We start from the raw sequence: 24,619 nt of genomic DNA on the forward strand, positions 1-24,619 counted from the left end.
TCCCAAGCAGTCCCAGAGGAAGGGACCAAAAAGGCAGACTCAGCACCTCGCTGCAAAGTTTCCATCTTGCCCCAGGGCTGAACTCCAAGCTCCTGGGTTCCAAATCCAGCCGGCCCAGCCTGGCTTCTTCCAGAATCCTGATGCAGGTGGTTCCCCATTTTTGTGCTCACCTCACCAAAGTCAGCTGGAAAGCAGCTCACCACTCTCACCTTTCCAAAGTTCTTATGCAGAAGTCTTCTGCTCTGTTTGGGTCAATATTTCAGCAGCCACAGTCTGCTTCTTCTTTCTCCTCACCACCCCCTCCTGCCAAATCTGCATGAAGGCCATTCTCCAAGTCTCCACTCCTGTTTCAAAACTCCATATATAATATAATCTCAAGACATCCACCCTTTCAGCACAGTCCAGAGCCAGACTTATCAACTCCAGCCCTTGCTCCAGCCATCCACGCCTCCTCCAAGCCTCAGCTTGTTCTCCTCCCGCAGACCCTGCTCTGGTCTTCCGCCTCCGGAATGCTAGTGAGGTAGGGAGAGGGTAGGGAGAGAGAAGGAGAGGCTACCTCCCAGAGCCCCTGCTCTGGGCTCCTGGGAAACCACTCTGGTCACTGCCACTTGCCTGTTTTCCTTCAGGCTTTTGTTGCTCCTGGGGCTCCACAGAACCATAGCCACCCCAAGTACAAAGAGTAACCCCAAAACTGGGAAACATTCAACCACCACCTCAGTACCCCAAAACGCCATACTTTCCTTTTAAAATACAGATCCTGCCGACTACTAACATAATTCTAGTGTTTTTCCTCCAGTAACTATTTCTTAATTATTCTGTATATAGCTTACTTTGTGAGTATATATATATATATATATATATATATATATACACACACACATACAACATACATACACATACATACACACACATACATGTGTGCAGGAACTGTCTTTTGCCCCTTCCTGTATCCCGAGCTTACCACAGTGCCTAGCAGACAATAGATGCTTAAAATAAATGTCTATAGATTGATCAGTAAAGGCTGAGGGGAGCAGGAAAGAGCACTAGACCCCGGCTTCAAAGAAAGCTAGAAGATTCTAAGAAGCAGAGATATGGAGGGTGTGCAGAGTACAAGAATCCAGACTACTAGAGGCTGAAGTTGGAAGCTCACCTGTGAAGGACAGCAAGATGGCCAGTTTCATAAGACCAAAAAAAAAAACCCAACTTGTTTTGCTGTAATGTTTTTGGAACTCGGTGGCAGCAGTCTCGGCTGTAGCTGCATTCCTATGGCACAGCGTTGTACTAACATTACCTCATACCATGCTCGCCATCACCCTGGAGGGTCGGTGCTATTAGGAACTGACCCTACCATCCCGCAACCAAAAAGGCGAATGCATATAAACCTGCAGGACCGGCCTGCCAGGCGTCCCTACAGCGAGCACATCAGGCCACAGCTGGCCTACTGGGTGCACTTCCAGGCACCAGGCTTTAGGGAGGCTATCGGACCAAGAACTCAGCGGTGGGGCCGCAGGGATGAACGGCAAGGTTTGGCCTGGACACTGGATGTTTGGAGAGAACGTGGAACTGTCTACACCTGCCTCCCCAGCTGCTGTCCCTCGGGGCACTGGGGCAGGTGGGGGTGCCCCAGCCCCTGAGGGGGTGGGGGTGGGGGTGGGGTCAGGGGAGCCCTTAAAGTACTCGGCCTCTCTCTCTCTCTGTCCCTGTCTCTCGCTCTCCCCTAAAGTTTGCGTCGGTCTGTTACACACTCTGATTCTTGGGGTGGGGGGAGCCCTTGTGTAAAGTGCGCGGCCACTTTCTGTCCCTCGTTCTCCTCCTCTGTTTACACCAGTCTATCACACACCGTCATTCTACCACCTGCCACCCACCACCTCGCCCCCTCCTCCTTGGAGCGTGGCCCCCTCTAAAGACGCAGCGCAGATCACGCCGCTGAGCCCTCTGGGAAATGGTGTCCGGGGAGCGCGGCGGCTCCTGCTCTTGGTCGGGCGCAGTGACGGAGAAGACTCCATTTCCCAAAACTCATCGGGATCGCAGACTGGGCCTGTACCTCAGGCCCCGCCCCACCCCCCTCCTGGTTCCCGTGGACTTCGAGGAGTTTCGGACGTCGCCGTGCGCAGGCGCACTTCCAGAGGAGGCCGGAAGTTCTCCCCTTTCCCGCCTTGGTTCGCGCCCGGCTCTGCTGCCCAGGTGAGAGGCGGAGGTTGGTGTGTGGGTTTTCAAGGAACTTCCGCGTGCAACAGTGAGGGTGCCCGGGCTGCCCTGCGAATTTCTCTCCGTGGGTGCGCTCTCTGCGAGGGGGTGTAGTCACCCCGTGAGGACTTCGTGAGTCCGTGAATGTGAACCGAGGGGGCGGAGAATGCGCGCGCGGATGAGAACGACCTAGGGGGAGTGTGCGCATGCTCTGACTGGGGCACTGTCGTTGTCCGTGGTCCTGACCAAGTCACGTGCCACGTCTGAGGTGACGTTTGTTCGGTCCGAACGGCGGAGCAGTCTCCCGATGCCTCTGGCCTCACCCAGGGTTTTGTGGTGCGCTTCCAGTGAGATCCAGCCCCCTCATTTTCTAAGAAAGAATAGCGAGCCTTCCTGTAACGCTTTACGGTTTACAGAGTGTTGTCCACGTGGGATTTCATCGGGTCTGTTCTTGGTGAATGGGTCAGCCCTGGCTTGGGGGGGAATAAGCCCCGTGTAACTACTGTAAGATCTCCATATCCGTGTCCGTAAATATTTATACTTATGCATAGACAGGTAAAGAAGAATCTAGGTGGGACAGCGAATAGAGCTCTGAATCTGGAGTGAGGAAGGCCAGAGTTCATCTCTGGCTTTGAATATTTCTCAGCGGTATGACCCTCCGAAAGTCGTCCACTGTCTGCCTCGGTTTCCCCATCTTTAAAATGGGGCTGATAACAGGAGGTTCCTTGCAGGGTGGTTGTGAGGATCAAATGAAATATGCATAGCTCTTTCTAAATCATTCAGGGCTTAATAAGTGTGAAGTAATTATTTAAAATGCCTCTGTGTACATGGATATAATTTAAAATATGCCTGTTAAATTTAATATATAAATAAATATAAACTTTATAATAAAAGTAAGAGCTCAGTAGGACTAGTTATCCTATGAGCTTGGCATAAAGAGCCAACTGGTGGTAGGTATGCTAGTGGATTAATGGATTGTTGGACACCCCCCCCCCCCCATTCTGCCAGTTAAATGTACTCTCAATGCTGTAGTTCAGGGAATCTCAACCTTGAGTCAATGAACTTGGTTATAAAAATATTTTGATGACAGTATTTCAATAAAATGGTTTGTGTTGTAAATCATAAGTATTCTGTTTTATGCATTTAAAAACAGAATTCTGAGAAGAACTTTTACTACAATTGCCAAAGGGGTCCATGTCACACAGAGATTATTATGGAGTGCAGCTCCAGGGGACATGTTTCTCACAATGAGGCCTCACCTGCCCTTCCCATCTCTTGGGCCTATATGATTCACCCTATCTTTTTGTTGTATACTCACAAAAAGTATAGACTAGGGCAGGTGATCTAATCTTTTTTTTGGTGACCTTTGGTGGTCAAGTGAAGCTTTTTTGAGTCCTTTCTTTAAATATTATTCAGAAATTCATAATTGAAAGAATCATGAAATTTCAGTTAGAATTGGGTCGATCCATGTACCCTAGGACTAGAGGAAGTTCTCATTGGTCTCAGGGTTTAGTTGTTCACTTTTTTTTTCAGTCACATCATACTCTTTGTGGCCCCATTTGGGGTTTTCTTTGCAGAGATATTGAAATAGTCTGCCATTTCCTTCTCCTGCTCATATTACAGATGAGGAACCTGAGGCAAACAGTGTTTAAGTCATTTGTCCAGGGTCACATGCCTAGTAAGAGTCTGAGGCCAGATTTGAACTCAGGAAGATGAGTCTTCCTGATTCCAGGGCCAGCATTCTATCTACTCTCTCATCTCCTTATTAAATTTAGGATTTTGGGGACCAGGCTTGGGCCCCTGAAACATCCTGTCTTTTAGCCTACTTTTTTCCTTCTATCTCTTCTGGCTGTGAAAAATGCACTGTACAAAATCAGGGTAGGGAGACCAATTTCCATTGCTTATTCCTGGGCAGGAGTGGGGAGGAAGGGACAACCCATTCTTTGCATCCCCTCACCAGCCCCGTTCTTTGCAGTCTTTTTCCGTACTCTGAAAAGTCACTGGCAGTTGACATGGTATTTGGGAAAATGTTTTTCACATGGCATCATGGCATTTTGTTGAAGATTTTTCAAGTGATTAACAATTTGTTAATCCAATGTTAGCAAATCAATGTACACGTTTGGCAATTTGACAGCAAGGTGGTCCAGTGAGTAGAGGCCTGAACTTGGAATAGAAAGACCTGAGTTTTGACTTGCCTCAGAGGCTTACCAGTTCTGTGCAAGTTACTCAAGAGTGAAAGGAATAATAATAAAGGCACTTTAACTTCCAAAGATTGTTGTGAAGACCAAGTGTGATAACATTTGTAAATCACTTAGCACAGTGCATGGTACTGAGAAAAATGATTATTTTCTTTTTCTGTTAATAACCAACTTTATTTACAGGACCCAAAGATCCTCTTTTTTATTATTAGTAATGAGTTATTATTAGGTTAGTTATTATTAGGGTTTTTTTCTCTTTTTAATTCCTCATTCAAAGCCCAGTCCTTGTGAAGGATAGGGCCCACAATGAGACTGTTCTCCATCTTGGCTGGCACCACACCCAACTAGGAGGGCTTCTCTCTGATTAAAGGTTAAATAGAATCTAATCTAGGTGAATTGGGGCCCATTATTCACCTCAGGTAGGAATGGGTGGAGAATAGATTGTTTTGTATAGATCGTTGGAGGCAGAATGATCTGAGAAACCACTGATACTCAAAGTCCCTTAGCCCCCATTAGAAAAAGCCACCTCATTATAATATTCTGTCATCAATTGTTAACCAAGCAGAGTTGATTTTCACCCTCAGGGACACCACCTTTTCCAAAGGTATTTAAACCTGTAGAGACCTCCATGCCAAGTCTTTGGTTACTGGGAGAACCATGGACCTCAAATTATTATTTACTAGACTAATTAATAAATTGATTATTAATTACCCAGAAACTATGTCTCTCAGACTTTTCATTAGGTGCTATATAATTGCTAGCTATTGTTACTGTTGTTACTTTTGGGGAGGTAATTGGGTTAAGTGACTTGTTCTGGGTCATACAATTAGTGTCTGAGGCTGAATTTCCTGAGTCCAGGGCCTGTGCTCCATACACTTGTGCTGCCTAGCCATCCTTGTTGCTGTTATTTTTGAGAAACGTCTGTTCTCACAGTTAGGTGATTTTAATTACAGAGGAATTAAGTTACACAGTGATGAGAGCTCTAGGCTTGAAGTCAAGGTGATCTGAGTTCATATCTAGCCTCAGTCACTTCCTAGCTTTGTGACTGAGGAAATCACATCCCCTCTGATTGCCTCAGCTTCCCCATCTGTAACTGGGGATGGCTCAGGGCTGGGGAACCTGTGGCCCTCTAGGTCCTCAAATGGGGCCCTTTGACAGAATCCAAACTTCACAGAACAATCCCCTTAATAAAAGGATTTGTTCTGGAAAACTTGGACTCAGTCAAAAGGCCAATCCCAAGGACCTAGAAGGCCGCATGTAGCCTTGAGGTTCCCCACCTCTAGGATGGATAAAAATTGTGTCTGCCTCTCAGAAAGGTTGTGAGGTGGAAGCAAAATCATTGTAAAGTGCTTTCCTAACTATAATGCTGTGTATAAATGCTAATTAGGAGTATTTTCATGATGATATGACTGTTATTCCTTAAATGAGGAGGGTCATATCGTGTGGCACATGGGGAACAAGTCTATGAATCCCCATCTAGTTGGCGTCTCAGTATTATTGTGTGGGCCCTGATGTAAGCACAGAGACTGGATCATGGTCTCAGGCCCTAGAGTCCATCTCCTTAATCTTTCCCTGCAGTGCCATGCTTGCTCTGGAGAGTCCTTTGACCTTTCTTTGTAGGGATCATGGGGATCACCCTTCTTAGTTGTCTGGGGATTCCCAAGTTGCTGAGTCTGGAAGCTACACATCAGGATTGGTTTCAATCATGGCACCTTTTCTTCCCTTAGATCTACCTTCTCAAGACTCTTCCCTTTTCCATAAAGGGGCACTGAGCAGGAGGAAGGAATGACCTCTGATCTCCTGTCAGTCAGAGCCCAGGTGAGTTGGATTTTTTCTCTCTCCCAAATGCTGGATCATTTCTTAGAGCAGATAGGACACCTTCCCTTTCCTTTGGTTGCTTCCCAACCATGCCCTCTTAAGGCACCAGAACCCCAGATTTTCTCATCTAGAAAATGAGCCTTTTTTGATAGAGGATATCAGGTTGATAAATGGTGGGAATAGAACAGAAGTGGACAGTAGATCACCCAACCCCACAATCATATTTGGTGCAGGAAGAAACTGAGCCCAAAAGATGAAGTGTCTTGCCTGTTCTCAAAAGGGGAAGAACTGGAATTAGACACAGTGTCTCATCTTTTTTAAAAAAAGATTGATATCCTTTGTTTTTACATCATCTTCATTTTGTAATGTATACAGGGAGGTCCTGATTAGTGTGAATCATGAGTCCCTTGAAGTGATAGCACATATTTGAATTTTCACAGTTATTATAAATAATATGATGAGGTTAATGAAAAATGACGAGGTAGGGAACCATATGTTTTTGGGGGTGCTTGAGACCCCAAAATACCGACCTGGTATTTTGGGACCTCCGGGTCCTGCCAAATGAATTTGACTCAAGCCTCCTTACAGCCAAAGAAAACAAAGTTTATTAAGGATTCGCCATAATGGGTGGTCTTATTTGTGATGCTTTGTTTCAACAATCCGGCTAGCAGCTGCTGTGGGGGTGTGAAACCAACAACAGCCAGCACACAGAACATTGCAAAAGCCCGGGTTCTCTTGATCTGCTTTACTAAGGAAAGCAACGTTAAGGGGTTAACAATCTTACTGTAATCCAACATACAAATATCATTCCCTTAGTTCAGGGGAAAAAGCTAGCACCCTGAACTTTAGAGCAAATACAATCAAATTACAAACATACCAAATATAATTCATAGTTACCAACATCTGAGTTCATTCAGAGAGCTTGACAATGGCTGGCTCAGAGTCACGTGTCACTACTGCTGCAGGTCAGAGCTCTGAAAAATGAAAGCCAACCTCTGGTTTTGTATCTTTTTCAGGGTCAAGGGTGAGTCACACATGAGACTCACCCACATGACCTAAAATTATCACAAAAATGCGACTTAAACCCACATGGTCTAAAAGCCTCTGATGTCACAGACATGCCACTCAAACCCATTTAAACTAGGCTTTCCCTTGAGGCAAGGAGGTCATCAAGGACTCCTAATTTTTTCTTGATTAAGGAAATAAAGGCCAAACTCTTCAAGGGCATGTGGTTGAATTAAGTGCTAAGAGCCCATTTTGATTGCCAATACATGCTTGTTTTCATAGGCTGGCCAGATTCGATCTACTGAGCTAGATGGAATCTGAGTGCCTTCATGAAGGCAAGATGAGACTTATATATAGAAAGATTGTGGGAGGGATTGAGGGGTGGTCAAGTAGTCTGGGGTGACTAGAGGAGGGGTTTAGGGAGGGTCTTGAGGAGGAGTCTAAGGAGGATCTTGATGGGACTTGGGTGACTAGAGGTCAAGACTACAGGAAAGGAGAAAATGGGATTTTGCTGGGATCAAGGGTAGGAAGCAATGGACAATAGAGGGTTAAGCTAGGTAGAGATTTGGGCCTAGATAAAGAAAGGCTTATGGCCTGAGGCTAAGGACAGATCATGTGGGAAGATTCAAGGAGAGTTCAAGGGGGTCCCCAGAGACTATACCCTCATCAAATATATGGGGATGGAAATCCTTCCTTTTCCCTTCTCTCTTCCTTCTTCTTTTTGTTCTTCTTCCTTATTATTATTACATAATGTTTCATTTCTTTTTTGCCTCAGTTTTTCCTTAATTATTTTTCTAATTAACTCAAGGTATCTTTAAAGCACTTAATAAAATTCTTTAAAATTTTAAGACTCCAAAAAAGATGATTACTAATTAAATGTTTGGTTCTTATTCCTCTTTTCCATATTATTCTTAATAAAATGAGTACAGAAGTATTTATTGACACATTTAACTGAAATAAGGAATAAAAATCAAGCAATATAATCAAAATTTCCTTTTCTTTTTTTCTTTTAATGTTTTGGGGTTTTTTTTTGGAGGGGAGAAGGCAGGGCAGTTAGGGTTAAGTGACTTGCCTGAGGTCACACAGCTAGTAAGTGTGTCAAGTGTCTGAGGTTAGATTTGAACTCAGGTCCTCCTGACTCCAGGGCCTGTGCTCTACTCACTGTGCCACCTGGCTGCCCCAATTTCCTTGTCTTTCTAAAAATTTTAGGGTTCATGCAGGGAATTGTTGGAAACAGTAGAGGTAATCAGGATCTTCTCTCCATTTTCCCCACCAATTAGAAATTATACTTTGGAAATGATTTGATTTTCTGGTTGGTCACTTGAGTAAAATGAAAGGTAGCTGAGGGCACATATCTTAAATATCTAGAATTAGATTCATTGAAGGGCATCTGAAGTCACAGATAACTGGGTCATGGATGTTGAGGAAAAGAATATGGCTGCTGCTTGCAAACAAATACCCCTTGATGCTTCTCAAAAGTAACAACAAAGCTTACAAAACAAGGCCAAAAGAAACAGTCTCTGCCCTTAAGGAGCTCCCATTCTGATGGGAATAAATAACCAGGTACAACAAGGAAACTCACTACAGCTGGGTGGGGTTGGGGCTCACTCTGGCTAGAAGAAGCCTCCTGCACAAGAAAGAATTTGAGAGTAGTCTTGAAGGAAGCCAGAGAAGCTTTGAGGCAGAGGTGAGGAGGGCAGGCTTTCTGGGAGTGGGAACCAGCCAGTTCAAAGACAGAGTTGAGAGATGGAATAGTGTATCTGTGAGGAGACCAGTATGGCTGAATGCATAGAGGAGAAGAGAGTGCTTCTTCAGCATTATGTATGCCTGCTTTCTCATCCCTTTCAAATCTGTCTGGGAATGATGTATATACATATTGAGGGTATCTTCCTGAACATGCAAAAAAGCTGGAATATTAAACACATTATTTACTGATGACAACACAATGTAATGTGTTATATGTAATATATATGTATATATGTAATATAAAATGTAAAATGTAATAGGTAAATTGGATTCGAAGAAAGGATAAAACTTAAACGGAAATGAAATAACTTAGCCTTAAAGAACTGGCAGGTCAGAAAATTAATTATAGAAACAATAGATAATTTTGTCAAAAAAATGAAGAAAGTGATTACTAAAACTTGTAGGATGCTGATAAAGCATCCCTTGGGGAAATGTATATGCTAAGCACTTTTCATTAATCAAAGAAAGAAAGAACAGGTTAATGAATTAGCCAGTGTAGTTTCAAGAAATGGAAAAAGAAGAAAAACTAGAAAAGTAATAGGTTAAAAAAAAACTAATATATTAAAAATTAATTCAGACAGTGATTTATTCAGCAAGGCTTGTGATAGCCAGAACAAATTGGGTCCAAGGCTCTTGGTCAGGGGAAGGACCTTCAATCTTGGTTTTTACAGTTATCATACAGTTAAAATGTGTCAAAAATATGCTGTAGGGATTGAATCATTTTGTTTCTTATTGGTGGAGAGAATCAGGACTTTTCCCAAATCAGGCAACAATTGGGAGGGGGAAGAATAACCCTTGTGGATTCCCTGAATTTGAATGACTTACAGGAAGTTAAACTTAACTTCATAAAATGGTGGATGAGGGCAAAATGGAGTTGTGGTTTCATGATATGTTGTGGGGGTCATCTCAAAAAAAAATTCAGATTCAGACCACCTCCAGTCTAAGCAAAAGCATTTTTTGAGAGTAACGCCTCTCAACAGGCAGAGTTGGCAACTTCAGTAAGACAAGATAGGCAGTTTTATACTATAATGACGCTGATCATACAACAGAAATTATGAATAATAAAAAGGCAGGACAGGTTTGTCAAGGGATTAGGTAATAGGGGAGGGGTCCCAGCCTCGGTGGAACTGTGCATGCAATTACCCACAATGTATACAGAAAAACTCATTTGGGGTAGGCATGTGGGTATGGTAATGATATTACAAGTCTCTATGTCATAAGTTCACCTAAAGACTAGCTTTTGCTATTACTGCAAAGGTACCTACTCAGGAAAAGTCACTTCTATCATTTTAGGGTCCACATCCTGCTCAGGCATCCTCGTGGTATTGCTTTCTGATTGGCTGGCCATTCTGGTCCTGTCAGATTAGATGGATGTGGTTGTGATTGAATGCACCTGCTGTTTCTCTGAGAAATATGAGGAATGGGTCTGGGGGCAGTGGCTAGCTAGCTGGAGGCAGTGGCTGGGATTCCATCACATGGACATACTTGCTGTTCTAGTGGGGCTTGAGTTCATGGACATGCCTGCTGTCTTAGTGAGAAATGAGGCATATATGAGGAAATTAGGATATTGACTAGGGGGTGGGGACAATGGCTAGGTAGGGGCAGCGAGGCCTATGAATGAGTCTGGGGGCTTGTGGTGTGGTTAAAGCCAGATTGTCTGGTCAAATGAGGACATGTCTGCTGTTCAATGAAGCCCATAAGGAAGTTAGAATATTGGGACAAGGGCAGCTTTATTAGAATTCCATCATAGTTACTAATGCTATTTTCATGTAATGCAACCTAGTCAAAAATATAGTTTTGAAAATTAAGAATAAGTAAAATTGGGAGAACAGTCCCACTCAAAATATAAATGTAGAACCACAAAAAAGTCACTTGGTTAAAAAAAAAGAAAACCAAATTGTCAAAATAAAACGAAATCCTTATAAAAGAAATTAGAAAATTTGACATGGCAGCAAAATATACTACCTTAAATGAAATAAATATTTATAAAAATATATCTTCCATGTTTAAAACACTATTTTTAGAAAGCCAGTATAATAAAAAGAAATTGAAAAAAACTAAAGAATATTCCCCAGAAACAGATAAATTTGCAAATGAATTTTAGCTGACCTTCAAAAAACATTCAACTAACCGTTAAGTCTAGGCTTATATAATGATTATGGCCAATGTGTTGATTTTTTTTTTTTTTGCTTTACTATAGTTAATTGTTACGTGGGATAGCTTTTATTTGGGGAAAGGAGAGGTCTTGATTTTGAGAGGAGAGTTGGGATGGTGATATCAAAAGAAATTTCTTCCTTGTAATAGTACTAAGAATATTAGTTACAGGTAATACTTCTCTAACAATTTTGGGTTTCTAAAGCACTTTACATACCTTGTCTCATTGACTATGTCTATCTGGGATGAGTGTCTCTGGGACTTTGAGTGAGCCTTGAACTCTCCCAAACTTATTCTCCAGGTCCTGGATGGGTTGTCTCCTTCTGGAAGAGTAAATACTATCTGATGATATACCTCTGATGCTAGAACACCATTAGTGAGGGATTGTTGAGTTGGTGTCAATAGCTCCCTAAAGAGTCTGGGAATGATTTCAAGGAATCTACGAACTTGGATCAGAAAAACCCCACATCTTTATGTTTACCAAACACTACCTGAAAGTTAGCATTTCCTTCAGTTATTTAAAGACAGTTCTCAGCTTAAGGCATCCCTGGGTTCCAACAGCCAGTCAGAAGGGTCCATGACAACAGAAGATTAAGAAAATCCCTGCTATAGGTGAACATTAATAACATGGAACTGTCTGTATGCTCTCCCATCTAGTCTAAAGTCAGGCATATAGTAAATGGCTCCTCAACAAATATGTGATAAAACACACTGAAACCCTCAACACTGTGAGAACCAGTTCTACATTCTGCTACCTTCATTTCCCTCTTCTTGGTCTGTTAAAATAGAAGGAGAAGCAATAAGCTGCTTTACTCTTTCAGGGATTGATAACATTCAAGGATGTGGCTGTGGACTTTACTCAAGAAGAATGGAAACAACTGGACCCAGAGCAGAGAGACCTGTACAGGGAAGTGATGCTGGAGAACTATAAGAACCTTGTTTCCTTGAGTAAGGACAACTTTCCTCTGTAACTAAAAATCTGTCTATTATGGTGTCTTTGTAACTAAAAATCTGTCTATTATGGTGTCTTTGTAGTATCTTTGTTTGTGATTTGTAATGTCTTATAATGCTGAACTTGGTGTTAATAGCTGGGCTTGCTGTTCAGGAATATTGAAAAATAGATGTGATGTGGGGATTTGCTCAGTCATTCAAAACTAAAAGATGTTCTGTTCCTGTTTTTAAGAGGTAGGCATTTAAAAAAAATAACAGCTTTGTGTATCCCTGAAAGTACACCTTCTCATCCTCTTCCTTCTCATGAAATATTCTACCCTAAACTCTTAGATGAGATAAGTTGAAGACATGAAAAGTTCTCATAATCTTGGCAAAAAGTTTTTCAAATGAACTTCTTTTCTTCTGAGCCAAATCACTTCTGTGATTCATCCTCCATAGATATGAAGAATAAAAATACAGAGGTGCTTTGGAGTTTCTAGTACTCTCTCTTTTCAAGGAAGAAAAAAGGATGAGGATTGAATTGAAAGAAGTGTTATCTATGTCTGTGTTAGTCTGGCTTAGCCATTAGGGCTAGTTTTTCCTAAAGAAAGGTTTAATGCTATAATCAAACTAAAAATAAATCCATGTAATCAGTACTAACTGATTTAAAGGATCTCCTTTTTCACTGGGTATGTTGTACATGGGATTGAGTGTGATGTAGATTAGCTGGCCTCTGTGGTCCTTTACAACTCTTGAGAATCTGTGATGCTCAGAATTCTAAACTAGGTCTGTGTTCCTAACAATTTCCATATCTTTTCATGCGATCAGGATTGGTAGTTTTTAAACCACATGTGATATCCCAGCTGGAGCGAGGGGAAGAACCCTGGATATCAGAAGTCCAAGAAGTCATTTGTCCAGGTATGTAAGTGAAGACCAATGAGAGTCACTCCAAACAGTAATTGAGCTACTCAGTTGAATACCTTTGAAATGGAAAGAATCTCTTCTTAAAGCAACCTGGGTTGGTGTTTTAACAACCCAGCTAGCAGCTTCTGTGGGGGCGTAAGATCCCCTCCACAGCCAGCACCCAGGAGGCTGCCAGGATGCCGGGAAAGCATAGGTTCTTTTTATCAGCTTAAACAAGGAAAGCATGGTGAAGGGGTTGACCAGCTTACTTTAATCCAGCATTCATTTAGCATACAGACAACATTCATTTAGTTCAGGGGAAAAACGCCAGCATTCAGTTAGCATGCAGTTAGTTCAGGGTAGCGTACACACAAGCATCAAGAGACATACTTCAGGGGAAAAAACCAGCACTCTGAGGTTCAGAACATTCATTTAGTTCGGGGGAAAAGAATCAGCACCCCGAACCTCAAAACCAAAATACAAACAAATTACAAATATCAACAGACAGACCCAATACAATTCATAGTTACCAACATCTGGGCTCGGCCCAAGAGCAAGGGTTGGCCCAGAGTCACGCTCCCCACCACTGCTGCGCCAACTGGAAAAGGAAAGAGAGCTCTTCAAGCTGTCCTCTCCCCTCTTATAGAGTTTTTGACATCATCAAGCGTCACCTGAATGACCAGGGCCGATTGGTTCTTGAGTTGGCCCCTTCCCCTAGCGTAGACTAGGTTAACACCCAATAGGGCATGGCTTTGGAGTCAACACCTCCCCTCAGCCAGCCCCATGACTCATCACACAGGAAGTTCTCTGCTTCCAGGCATGGGTTTCTGGGCTTCCTGCCCCGGAAGAGGTCACAGTTGGTTGAGAAGAAAAGTCTGGGGCTACTAAATACAAGGAATATCCTTTATGTGCCTTCATTTTTTTTTAATCCCATCAAAGGAAAGCTTATTCCCTAGAAGTTTCTTATAAGGCAAAACTGGTAGCTTGGGGCTTGATTGTGGGAGCTTTTGAATGCTTCCCAGGATAATTTTTAGATTGACCTTCTTCAATCAGGGAAATGAATATAAGATGATAAAGTTAATGTCATAGAAAAGTAAATGTGTGCAGGGTGAACTGGAAGAAAGACTGAAGGAGGGCAAGGTTACTTACTAGGATGCTGGTTTAGTTACTCAAGTATGAGATGATGAAGGCTTGATCCCAAATTTCCTTCATTAATCTCTGTTTATCCTGTAATATTTATCCTCTTTTACTCTGCGCTACCCTCCCTTTACATATATCCTAGTTCCCTATTTTTGCTCTAACACATGCCTATGGATCAACTCTGCATATTGTTTTCACCTTTTATTTGTTCTCCCTGTATTTAAAGTCTTTATGACGCATCTCTTTTTTTCTTTTTGTAAATAGTATTTTATTTTTCCCAATTACATGTAAAGATAGTTTTCAATATTTATTTTTTATAAGATTTTGAATTCCAAATTTTTCTCCCTATCTTCCTCCCCTTTTCACTCCCTAAGAAGGCAAGCAATCTGATGGAGGTTATACATGTGCAATCATGTTAAACATATTTCCACATTATTCATATTGTGAAAGAAGAAACATAACAAAAGAGAAAAACCATAAAAAAGTGAAAATAGAATGCTTTGATCTGCATTCAGATTCTATAGCTCTTTCTCTGGATGTGGATAGCATTTCTCATCGTGAGTCTTTTGGAATTGTCTTGGATCATTGTATTGCAGAGGAGAGCTAAGTCTATCATAGTTGATCATTGTATAATGTTGTTGTTACTGCGTACAATGTTCTCTTGGTTCTGCTCACATCACTCTGCATGTAAGTCTTTCCAGATTTTTCTGAAATCCACCAGTTCACCATTTCTTATAGCACAATAGTATTCCACTACATTCATATACCACACCTTGTTCAGCCATTCCACAATTGATGGGCATTCCCTCAATTTCCAATTCTTTGTGAAGCATTTCTTAAAAGCTTCACTTTTGCCCCCCAAACAGTAGGGGCATCCACTCTCTTTCCTATTAGCCATCAGGTAGTGCAGCATTGTCCCTACCTCCAAAGAAAAAGGGATGCACTGCCCTAAGAGGTTTCACAGGGCAGTAGAGAGAGCAGCCCATCGCAAGTGAGCCAGTAGAGTTGTGAGGGATGAAAAGATAGAGAGCTAATCAAGCTCATTGTCTTTCAGTTCGTTCCTTTTATATGTCTCTGGAATAATGTTATGATGCATGTAAAATACTTAAAATCATAGTCTCAGGGACCTTGGAAATTACCTAGCACAACCTCCCACTCAGTGCAGGAATTTGTTTTTCAGCATCCCCATCTCCCCTCTTGGGATACTTCAAAAGGTGGCAGGGTCATTATTTTTGTGAAATAGTCCCATTTGGAGACAACACTAATTACCAGGACGTTCTTGCTTTACACTGAGTCTAAAGCTGCTCCCCTTTAAATTGTACCCCTTTGGTCCTAGGCTCCTGCATGACTACAGGGATAAACAGGCACAGCCTTTCCTCCGTATGATAGCCATTCAAATTGTCAAACATAGCTGTTGTGTTTCTGCTGTAGTTTTTTTCTTCCTTAGCGGAAAACCCTGCCATTTTTCCCCCATTCCCCATAAAATATCATTTGAAACTTCTAACCATGCTAGTGCCATTCCTGTGACTGCACAGCAATTTATTGATGTCCCCCTCAAAGTGTCATGCCCACAACTCAATACTGAACTCCAGGTGTATTCTGATAGGTGTGTTGTATAATGAGAGAATCTTTTTTTTAAAAAGCCTAGTCACTTTTCATCTACAAATTGAGCTACAAATAATGGTAGATTTTTTAGTGGCCACCAAATAACTGTTGGTTTGTATTGATCTTGTATTCACTTGAAACCTGCAAATGTTCTGAATAAGCCCAGCTGTCCAACTCACTCTGTCCGGTCTTGTCCTGGTACAGTTAACATTTTGAACAATTACATTATTCTATTTTGCTATCTTGTATTTTCTTCCTCTTCTGTATTGATATTTCAGAAAATGTTGACTCAATCATATACTATAAAAACTGTCACCCATACCTCTGAGTCGTCAGTCACATTGACATTCCTTCCATGTTTTCATTAAAAATGTTGAATAAGAAGGTAGACGAGACTGGTGAGAATATGGAACCCAGAGGAACAACAACAGGGAATTTCCTAACAATTGACATCAATTTGATAACTTAAACACTTTGGATTAGGTCATTAAGACATTTTTGAAGTCACTCTGTAGAATCTAAACTATGAGTTTTTATCTTGTCCACAGTGTAAGTTTGAGAGACTGCCGATCTCCTTTTGGACACCTAGGTATTCGATGCACACAGCTTCCTTAGAGAGACATGCAAAGCACAGTACTTAGACAGTTGGCCGTAGAGAAGGAAAATCCGGCCTCAAAACCCTCCTCTCACATTTATGAGATGTGTTGTTATGGCCAAGTCAATCAGTCTCTATCATCCTCAGTTTCCTCATCTTAAAATGGTTCATAATACCTGTAGAACTCACGTTATATGGTGGCTGTGAGGCTTAGATTAAAGAATTTAAGTAATGTAGTTTATAAACTTATTATTATTAAATTATTAAAGTTATTAAAGCTTGAAACTCTACTAAGACTTTTTGGTATACCCTCTAGAAGTGTCAGCTGCTATACATGTTTATTCCTCATCCAATCTAGAAATCTTATTAAAAAATGAACAAGTTTGATTTCTCGTGCCTTTCAAACATACTGGGTGGGTGACCTTGGGCAAGTCAGTTTACCTAATAGTGCTCTAAGTTCTTCAAGACTGTGATTTGTAGAAAAGGATCTGACTGTAATTATTAGCCATTTCTTCACACAGGAGCCCCCTTTGCCACTCAAATCACAGGTCACATTCTTATCCAATTGATATCCTAAGAAAATTGTTCATATTTAACCCTTAACTGAGTCAGAAACCAACCCTTTTTTCTTTTCTTAGATCTCTCAAAGTTTTTATTAATAGATTCCTGAATTTTGGAATAGATTAACATCAGGCTTAATAATCCAGAGTTTCCAGAGTCTGCTTGTTTCTCTTTTTTAACATTTAAGCATTTCCCCCAAATTACTAACAGTTATTCTCTGAATGCATCTATAAATGCTATGAGTGTTGTTAAATCCTTTCCTGCCCCCTCACATGTCTTGGGCTTTAGGTTCATCTTAACAGTGTTATTTTTATTCTTTGATCCTCATTTTTGCTCATGGGAAGCCAGAATTAAGAACTTTATAAAAATAATTTCCTTTCTTACAATACAGAAAACAGTGAATTTTGATTGTTTTTTTCCCTCCCCAGATTCCATTACTCTGAAGACAAGGTGTGAAAACTTGGACCGGACTCCAAATCAGGTAGTTTCTCTGGGAGAGTCTGCTAAGGAGATAATCACCAAGAATGATCCCTTTGCTTCCAAATTGGGTGGAGCATGGGAATGTGATGTCAGTTCAGAGAAGCAGAAGGGCAACTGGAATAGACAATTCAAGGAAGTGACAAGAATTCAGAGAAAGACTAATGATGAGTTAAATGATCATGAATGTAACACAGTAGGGAGGAGGTTTAGTCTGGTGTCAGTCATTATTCCACCACAGAGACTTCCAGCAAGAAAAGTTCTCCAGAAATATGATACACTCGATAAGAACATCAAAGAGTTTTCAGACCTAAATAAAGATACTGGAATTCCCTCTTCTGTTTGTAAGTATAGTAAATGCAAGAAGTCCTTCACTTACCACTCAGATCTTACTCAGATTCAAAGAATACCTACTACACAGGGATCGTATGAATGTAATGAATGTGGGGAATCCTTCAGTAACAACCCAGTCCTCAAAAAGCACTTGAGAGTCCACACAAGAGAGAAACCCTATAAATGTAATGAATGTGGCAAAAGCTTTAAGCTGAAGCACTCTATTTATGAACATCAGAAAACTCATTCTCAGAGAAGAGAGAGACCCTATGTATGTAAGGACTGTGGGAAAGTCTTCAGTTATAAGTCTATACTCTTGATTCATCAGAGAATTCATAGCAGAGAGAAACCCTACAAATGTAATGAATGTGGGAAAACCTTCAAGCACAAGTACTTGCTTACTGAACATCTGAGAATTCATACTGGAGAGAAGCCTTATAATTGTACTGACTGTGGGAAAACGTTCACCCATAAGACATCACTATTTATGCATCAAAAAATTCATGCTGGAGAAAAACCATATAAATGTACTGACTGTGGGAAATCCTTTGCCTACCGGACAACACTTACTGATCATCAGAGAATTCACACTGGAGAGAAGCCTTTTAAATGTACTGAATGTGGGAAAACATTCAGCCGTAGGTCATCATTTCGTGCTCATCAGAAAGTTCACACTGGAGAAAAACCATACAAATGTACCGAATGCGGGAAAGCCTTTGCCCACAAGGGAACATTTACTGACCATCAGATTGTTCATACTACAGAGAAACCTTACAAATGTAATGACTGTGGGAAAACTTTTAGCCGGAAAGGCTATCTTACTGACCATCAGAGAATTCATACTGGAGAGAAGCTTTTTAAATGTGTTGAATGTGGGAAAGCTTTCAGCCTGAGGCCTTCACTTATTATGCATCGGAAGATTCATACTGGTGAAAAACCATACAAATGTACTGACTGTGGGAAAGCCTTTATCTACAGAGGAGCATTTAATGAACATCAGAGAATTCATAGTGGAGAGAAGCCTTTTAAATGTCCCGAATGTGGGAAGGCCTTTGCCAGTAAGGGGATACTTAGCAAACACCAGAGAATTCATATTGGAATAAAACCCTTTATCTGTAATGAATGTGGTAAAGGCTTTAGTAAGAGGTCCAGTCTTAATAATCATGAGAAAACTCATATTAGAAAGAAGCCTTCTGAACATCCTAAGTGTGGGGAAATATTCCATGATAAGAAATTTCTTACTCTACATGAGAGAAATGCTACCGATGAAAAAGACTTAGAGTGTAAGGAGTGTGGCAGAATATTCAAGCAGAGGAATTATCTTACTGTTCATCAGATGATTCATACTAGAGAGAAACCTTTTGAATGTACTCAGTGTAAGAAATCTTTCAGCCATAAGGCAGCTTTTAGTCGGCATAAAAAAATTCATACTGAAGAGAAACCTTTTAAATGTATACAATGTGGGAAAGCTTTCAGTCTAAGTTCATCTCTTATTCAACATCAGACAGTTCATACTGGAGAGAGGCCTTTTGAATGCACTCAATGTGGGAAAGCCTTTGCCCTCAAGAGATACCTTCTTGTACATCAGATGATTCATACTGGAGAGAAACCTTTTGAATGTACTCAGTGTAAGAAATCTTTCAGCCATAAGGCAGCTTTTAGTCGGCATAAAAAAATTCATACTGGAGAGAAACCTTTTAAATGTACACGGTGTGGGAAAACTTTCAGCCTAAGTTCATCTCTTATTCGACACCAGACAATTCATACTGGAGAGAAGCCTTTTGAATGTACTCAATGTGGGAAAGCCTTTGCCCTCAAGAGATACCTTGCTGTACATCAGAGAATTCATACAGGAGAGAAACCTTTTGAATGTACTCAGTGTGGGAAAACTTTCTGCCACCGTTCAAATCTTGTTATACATCAAGGGATTCATACTGCTGAGAAACCTTTTAAATGTACTGATTGTGGGAAAGCATTCCGCCAAAGTAGGTCTCTTATTATACATCAGAGAATTCATACAGGAGAGAAGCCTTTTGAATGTACTCAATGTGGGAAAGCCTATACTCTCAGAGGAAACCTTACTGTACATCAGAAAACTCATATTGGATAGAAGCCCTTTATATGTCATGAATGTGGGAAAGCCTTCAGCAATACCTCACTATCTTGGAGACATCAGAAAATTCATCCTGAAGAGATGTGCTGAATGGGGAAAACCAACCAGAGGAGAATTTAACATCAGAAAATTCACAGAAGAGAGAAAACTTTTGTGTCCTGAGTGTGGGAAAGCTTTCAATCACAGGATGTAGTTTGCTCTACATCAGGGGATTCATACTGCAGCAAAACCATATAAATGTAATGAATGTGGTAAAAACCGGCAAGCAGAGGGAACATCATACTCCAAAGCAGAGAGCTCACATTGCAGAGGGACCATCTAAATGCAATGAACTGGGAAATCCTTCACCAACAGCCCAATCCTTAGGAAACACCAGCTAATTCACAGAGGGGAACCCTGTAATTGTAATTGATGTGGGAAAAGTCTTCCCTTAGTTTTGTCTCAGTCCTTGGGAAGCATCAGAAAATTCATAATTGAGAGAATCCCTCCAAAATGAATGTGGAAAAGCTGAATATTGGAGGTGCTATCATTTCTTTACTCTTTCTAGGTGGACTCTCATGTATTCAGGTGATAAAAATTGTTTTGTTTTATCTTCCACTGCACTGTAACTAAACATTCCCCATGTTTACCCTTCTACTTTGAGGGAAATTAATATTGTGAATAAAAGTATTAATATGTGATCCATCCTTCTGCTGATTTTGACAGACCCCATTTCCCAAGGACTGGCAGTTTCTGAAGGGCTTGTTTGAAGGAGAACATTCCCAGCCTCCAAGGCATCTGCTCATTAACCAACTTGGGCTGGGTCCCTTGCTTTTGTTTACCCCTTAAACAGAAACCAGCTTGAGCTATGGCTCTCCCCAGGGGATGACACGTGTCTTTGGTTTTCCTAATCAAAATTTGTGGTGACCTGGTCTCCTGTAGCAAAGACAATACAGGAGAGAACCTGATTGAGATGTTTTATATTTTTCTAGCCAGGATTCCTAGAGGCAACTAGGTCACATAAAGAACATTCCTTAAGTTCCGGAGAGGTGTGTAATCAGCCACATTTGAAAACCATCTCATTTTTCCTAGATGAAAACCATTCCTTCACTTAAGTCCTGTCCTTCCTTCAATTCTCCATCCCCCACCCCCCCAATGAAGAAGTAATTGGGAGGGGCTGAGAACTATTAACCCACCTAATTTAAATATCCAGCAGTGATTGCCCTGCCTTTGCCAGGGGAGGTCCAAATGATGTGTTGTTCAGTCTTTTTACATTCATGTCTGACTTCATGACTTCATTTGTGTTTTTCTTGACAAAGATGCTGGAGTGGTCTTACCATTTCCTTCTCTAGCTCATTTTACAGAGGAGAACACTGAGGCAAGCCTGGTTAAATGATTTGCACGGGGTCGCAAGGCTATTAAGTATCAGAGGCCGGTGTTGAACTCAAGAAGATGAGCCTTCCTCACTCTAAGCCCAGCATTGTATCCACTACAGCATCTAGCTACCCTAAGTATGCCCAAATGATGTACTGTCAGGCTGTGAGTAGCGTGCTCACTCTAAAAAGAGCAATACTGTTGTGAAGCCAGGAAAGTCCTCATTTTATTTTACATTCCTATTGAATGGGTAGCTCCCTAATGAAGTACATTTGCTCAGACAAATGCAACACTTTTTATGCTGTTCCCAATTTGAATTTCCCCCTTGCCTTCCATTGAGTAGATGGAACCTCCTGAACTGCCCACTTCATGTTCTGTTACTTGACATGTACCCTCTCAAACAGCTCAGTAAGCAGGCGTACAAGCTTCTAACCATCCACCTGATCAGAAGCCTGGTTCTGCTTGGTCACAGCTCTGATTAGAGTCAGTCACCTCTGACTTACATTCTGTTATCACTTAAAGCTGGGAGTACTTTTAATCCTGTGGAAACAGAATTCCTTCTTTTGTTTCTCACAAGGCCAATGAGAAGGAAGACACACCTGGGTTTAAAAGGTCCTGTCTCGGGGCAGCTAGGTGGCGCAGTCAGTAGAGCACCGGCCCTGGAGTCAGGAGGACCTGAGTTCAAATCCGGCCTCAAACACTTGACACATGTACTAGCTGTGTGACCTTGGGCAAGTCACTTAACCCCAACTGCCCTGCCAAAAAAAAAAAAAAAAGGTCCTGTCTGTCCTCACTTAGAGTCTTTGGTCCTTGAGAGGAGCCATTGACCCCACATTCTGGTTACTGCTAGCCTGACCAAAAAGTTGATCACTCCAGGGCTTTTGACACAATGGAGGACGCCAGAGACCCCTTTATTAATAAGTTCAGGGCCCTATTAATAAGTGATATATTGCTTGGAAAATGGCCTCTGTTTATCCTTTTGTGAAATTACAATGGGGACAACTTCCTGAATTTACAGAACCTTTTATTTGTAGTACTATCCTACTAGCCCTCTTTTACCCATTTTCTAACTTGTTCAATAAATTATAGCCATCCAAAGATGTATTCACTCATAGATTTTATATCAGGTACTAGAGAGTAATTGGTAAAGTCAGCAAATTACTTGGCTGAGGACTAAGGGGCTATAGCAAGTTTAATGCTTCAGGTCAAGGAGACTCACTCAGAGTTATATCCAGCCTCAGGTAAAAGTTGGTAAGAGCCAGGTGAAAGTATCTGGGAACAAGCAGGTAGAAATAGTAACAAAGAATCCCAGAGGGGACCCCCCCAGGTCTTCTGGGTATCTTGATATTCCTTTCTAGGTCCTTGGTCCTCCCTTATATATACTGGGCCTAGGCATTTTAAATTCACTTTATATTACTAATCTCTCATTTTAAAATTTCTTTTGCTTATAAACTTTCAGTGGCTTAAAAGTACTATCTTAATGTACCTCCAATGCATGCATGACATCAACTGGAAGCCACTGTCTGCTCCACCTTCCCTGTGCCTCACCTGGAAGTGGGATGTTTCTCTACCCAAATTCACACTGGTTTTTCTCTTACAAAGAAGCCTTCTTACAGTGGAGATGCCTTCATTTCTGAAACTCCCCCTTCTGATTGGTCAGATTCTGTCTATAATCATTATTTGGGGAGGTGACCAGGACATACATATTCACTTCTCTGCTCTACTTGTCACTCTCTTGACTATTCTACCTTGTGCATGGGAGCTACCTCATCCCTTCCTGGTTTCTCTTATTTATTGCCTTTCTACATTAGAATTTAAGTTCCTAGAGGGTAGGGACTATGGCTTTTTAAAAAATGTATTAGTATTCCCAATCCTTAGCATAGTTCCTGACATATAGTAAACACAAAATGCTTTACTTCTTTTTATTATATTTAGCAACTAAATAACAAAAAGCAAAAGGAGAGTGAGTAGAGATCATTAAATATAAAACAATGTGGCTAACTCTACTTTCTTCAGAAGTACAAATCACTTCTGCTTTAAAGTCCTTCCTCATTAGTGGAAAGGAGGAAGAAGCAACTTTGGAGAAGTCAAGCAATGAGAGGGTTGCTTCCTTCCCTAACTAGGAGGCACAGAAGATGGGAATCCTCTTTCCAAGGGGGAAATTGGAGTTCTCTATTCACGTTAATATCCCTTTATCTGTTTCTGTCATTCTTTTTTTTCCCCCAGCATTCACCCCATCCATCATTCTTCAGAGTTGATGATTTCAGGTAATTGGGAGGGAAAAGCTGAGGACCAAATGAGACAGCTAGCTTCTACCCTGATAGTTCCAAGATGGAAGATGTACTCCCCACTTCCACTGGTTCTCAACAGCAAATTACAACTACTGCCTGGAAGTCCTGACTCCTGGCTTCTTTCTTCCACAAATCCTCAGAAAGCTATACTAGATATCCATGTTTCCAAATTACCACTAGTTGGCAGTCTCTGAAATCACTTCTTAAAACTCTCCTCTCCTTTGCAATTCAGGCATAATACAAGCAGGAGCCATCCAAGATGAATTCTGGTTCCCATCCACTGCTCCTTCCTTCCCTGGCTTCCTCTTTGTGTTCTAAAGAGGACCTTGTTATTTTTATTTTTAAATCTGACCATTCCTTTTCTTTCTATTAACCTCAGATTGACTGGGAGGAGGGGTTGAAGAAAGTATGTATTTATGAATGCATGTATTTTTTAAATTTAAACTTAAAAAATAGGAAAAGAAAAATACTAAAACTAAAATAATATGAAATAAGAAAAGAAAAAAAATTGCCATGTACACAGCAGAACATGAGAGTATTCAAAATATACAGCAATAAATTTCCATTTCTAGAAAGCCTATATAATAAATACTATATGTTGTGTTGAGAGCTGTCCATCTTTGCTTCCTTGTAAGTTTTCTTTTGTCCTCTGCTGTACACTTTATACTTTGTTTTTTCTCCCCCTTCTCCTCCCCCCCGTTAAGCATGGGTATACATACACACATGTATGTATGTATATATGCACATACATACACACATGTATGTATGTATATATGCACATATACATACATACAAAGATATATGTACACACATATGCCCATACAGACTCATGCTTACACATACATATACTTAACTGATATTCTTCATATATAGACATACGTTCATATACATCTATGTAAGGCCATACTATACTCATTTATTCTGTTTCTCTGAGGGTGGATAACCTCTTCTTTTATAAGTCCAAGTCTTTCCATGTATTTCCAAGCCCACCAACTCATCATTTCCTACATTACAGCAATATTCCCACCTTATACTGTCTAGTTGTTTTAAATAGTCCAAAACAACGTTGATAAATATGGCTGACAACATAGTGTAGTTTCCCTATATTTCTCTTTTGACTAAATCTATTTTAGCCTTAACTTTGTCCGATTTCATGATTACCACCCCTGCTACTTTTTCTCTAACAAATTCTGCTCCTGATCTTTGTGCC

General features: G+C 41.0%; 1 protein-coding gene and 1 pseudogene across 1 annotated transcript; both read left to right on the plus strand.

Moving 5' to 3' along the window:
* Positions 1–1,370: 1,370 nt before the first annotated feature.
* On the plus strand, positions 1,371–18,921 carry LOC118836253 (zinc finger protein 345-like). Its single transcript, XM_036743587.1, has 7 exons — positions 1,371–1,524; positions 1,829–2,276; positions 6,149–6,203; positions 11,948–12,056; positions 12,867–12,956; positions 17,271–18,791; positions 18,905–18,921. The coding sequence occupies exons 1-7, from the start codon at positions 1,371–1,373 to the stop codon at positions 18,919–18,921; spliced, it is 2,394 nt and encodes a 797-aa protein (XP_036599482.1).
* Positions 18,922–18,953: 32 nt separating this feature from the next.
* LOC118839797 lies at positions 18,954–20,309 on the plus strand (annotated as a pseudogene).
* Positions 20,310–24,619: the final 4,310 nt, after the last annotated feature.

The sequence above is a fragment of the Trichosurus vulpecula genome, chromosome 2 (genome assembly GCF_011100635.1).
Source record: "Trichosurus vulpecula isolate mTriVul1 chromosome 2, mTriVul1.pri, whole genome shotgun sequence".
NCBI lineage: Eukaryota > Metazoa > Chordata > Mammalia > Diprotodontia > Phalangeridae > Trichosurus > Trichosurus vulpecula.